Below are 2,500 nucleotides of genomic sequence, written 5' to 3' on the forward strand. Positions count from 1 at the left end.
CTTTGAAATCTGCAAAATATTGAAATTAAGAAGTGCAATAAGTACAGGTTTTCTCAAGGAATTAATCACTCGGACCCGTAAGGGCACCAAGTCAGAAAACCAATCGTGTGTCATTTCGTTTTTTCTGGCATCGTAGTCACAAATGTGCATTTCCTGCGTATATTGCAGCGAACACCCCGTACGAAATTTCGAGTTGGCGCTCCTCGAACCCGTGCCCTAAGCTATACTTAACGCACGATAGCAGCGTACTTACCCGCTCCGCCACGGCGTCACGTATAAAAGCCCTCTCTTTTGTTCGTAGTGTAAAACGTGCTTCTCACTGAAGTCAATCCCTAGGGGTCGGGCGGGGTTAGTATCTGGATGGGTGACCGACGAGCAACACTGGACTGCCTATCGTAGACGCCATATGCTTTGTAATTACTTTTTTTTAAAATCGGAATATTCAATTTTAACGGAAACCTGACCATTCTTCGCTTCAGAAGACATAAATGTAGGTGTAATCATTGATTGAAGGAGTTATGAGCGCTCAAAACCTCTCGACCACAAAGTCCCGTACTGTTTCTAGCAAACGATAGTTCTTTAGGCAAACCAGTTTGTTTGCCGTGCCAAACATTTTGTTCAACTCGATCCTGATACAAATGTTGAAATATTATGAAGCCGAATATATTCAGAATTTTCGAACTTCTAAATTTAAAACTTCGCAACTGGATTGAGTCCTTGTTTTACAAGATTTGATATCATCAGTGGAGACTGTAAAATAATCCTGAAGTTTTAAAAGCTGACACGTAGTTATTTGATTCTCAATAATAATAAAGACTTGATTCCAAAGGAAAAATATGCAAAAAGTGTGTTTACTTTTGTCAGTTGTGATTTGCAAAGGCATCGAAATAGACTTGACCGAGAACCGAGCAGAATTACAGAGAAAAGCTGAGTCATCTATTTTAAACGACGGAGGAAACTTGCTGGAACATATTTGGTTAACAATTACTAGGAGATCACTTGCTCGTAAACACAAGTGTAGGAGCTACCTCAGGTTATGCGTTTAAATCTAAGAACGTGGTATGTAACACTTTTCCAAAAGCGTGGATGAACAGGTAAATGCAAAATGAAAGTTAAATTTAAAACAGAAATCAGGAATACCAAGTACGGTACGATTTATAAAAGAACGTTGTTGTTTCGTTTTCTCATAAATGCAACGTATTTAACGTATTTATTTTGAATTCAGGGTGAACTATTTACACAGTGAGTAAGAATGGCCAGTTTGTAATTGGAAATCTAAACATCTACGAGATAAAAAACAAACTTGTCAACACGTGAACCTGAAGTATTGCAGATCATAATGCTGATAAACACAAAAGCGAAGAAAATGGATCATGCAAAGGACGTTTTGAATATCTGAATGATTTTGGAATAGATTAAAGGGCCATATTGTTAAAAATTCCCAAATTATCCCTTTTCGTGTTAATTAGTAACGTAAAGAAGTCTTAGTAACAGTAAATTGGGTTAACGCGGAACCCGTAGCTAGTAATTGTCATGGTTCATATTCACGGATTCACGAAAAACAGAATTTGAAATGTTATGCAGGGGTATGTATTTAAGGGTAAAAAGGGCATTTGCAGATTTTATGCTTCGATGTATTGTGCACATAAACAAGTATGGTTAATATTCCTTGACAGACTTCTCACCGTTCAGAGAGTTTGCGTTCACATTTCTATCTTTGTTTCTAGAGTTTCAATACACAAAGCGAAATAAATATGACAGACCGAGCGACCCACACTACAGTATTTCATCTTTTCTCCTGCCCTTTCCATTCCGTAAATGAAACACTATTTTTGTTTTTGAAATAGTTTTTTGTTGAAATAGTTTCTTGTAAAAAGCCTGGTGCACCGCATGGCATGTTGCTGGTAAGTTCAACCTTTGCAGGGACATAACCTAAAAAAACCCTGGTTCACATCCCATTGATCCTAGTAAAACAACTGGCAAGGTGATGTTTTAGTGTATGGATCAAATGCTAGTAATGAACGTGCAGCTTAATAATAGGGCCGTTTATACGAGAGAAAATAAGCCGCGGCGTACATAATACGCGAAAGGAACTATTTATACGAGTATTAACTCCCAGGTCAGGATAAGCCGCGGCTTGAGAAGGCCGTGAACGTAGATTCTGTACTATTTATACAGGGTGTTCGCGTTTTATGTAAGCCGTGGCCAGAGTAAGCCGCGGCTTATTTTCTTTCGTATAAACGGCCCTAAAGTCACTATGTGCTATTACATAAAATTATGACATGAAATTAATTTCTTCCCTAACAGACTTGGTAGTTACTATGAATGTAGGAAATGAACTCTACACTGCTTTATCAAGCTTATCGAGACAAACATATTTAATGTTAACAGAATTACCTGCAGAAGTCATAGCGTTCAACACAACTTTTCACATTCAATACAGCCCAAGTCATACTGGTAAGGTACATGTAAGTAGCACAATAGATTTTGCGAACTGTAT

The 2,500-nt window shown here is 37.9% G+C and overlaps 1 protein-coding gene across 1 annotated transcript in view; it reads right to left on the reverse strand.

The window, feature by feature from the left end:
* Window positions 1–2,500, reverse strand: part of LOC138054420 (rho guanine nucleotide exchange factor TIAM1-like) — a 47,890-nt gene that overhangs the window by 29,031 nt on the left and 16,359 nt on the right. The window contains 1 exon segment of the mRNA XM_068900861.1: window positions 1–9. This exon segment is cut by the window's left edge and continues 365 nt beyond it. Coding sequence (XP_068756962.1) covers window positions 1–9 — 9 coding nt within the window.

This window comes from Montipora capricornis, chromosome 6, assembly GCF_036669925.1.
Source record: "Montipora capricornis isolate CH-2021 chromosome 6, ASM3666992v2, whole genome shotgun sequence".
Lineage (NCBI taxonomy): Eukaryota > Metazoa > Cnidaria > Anthozoa > Scleractinia > Acroporidae > Montipora > Montipora capricornis.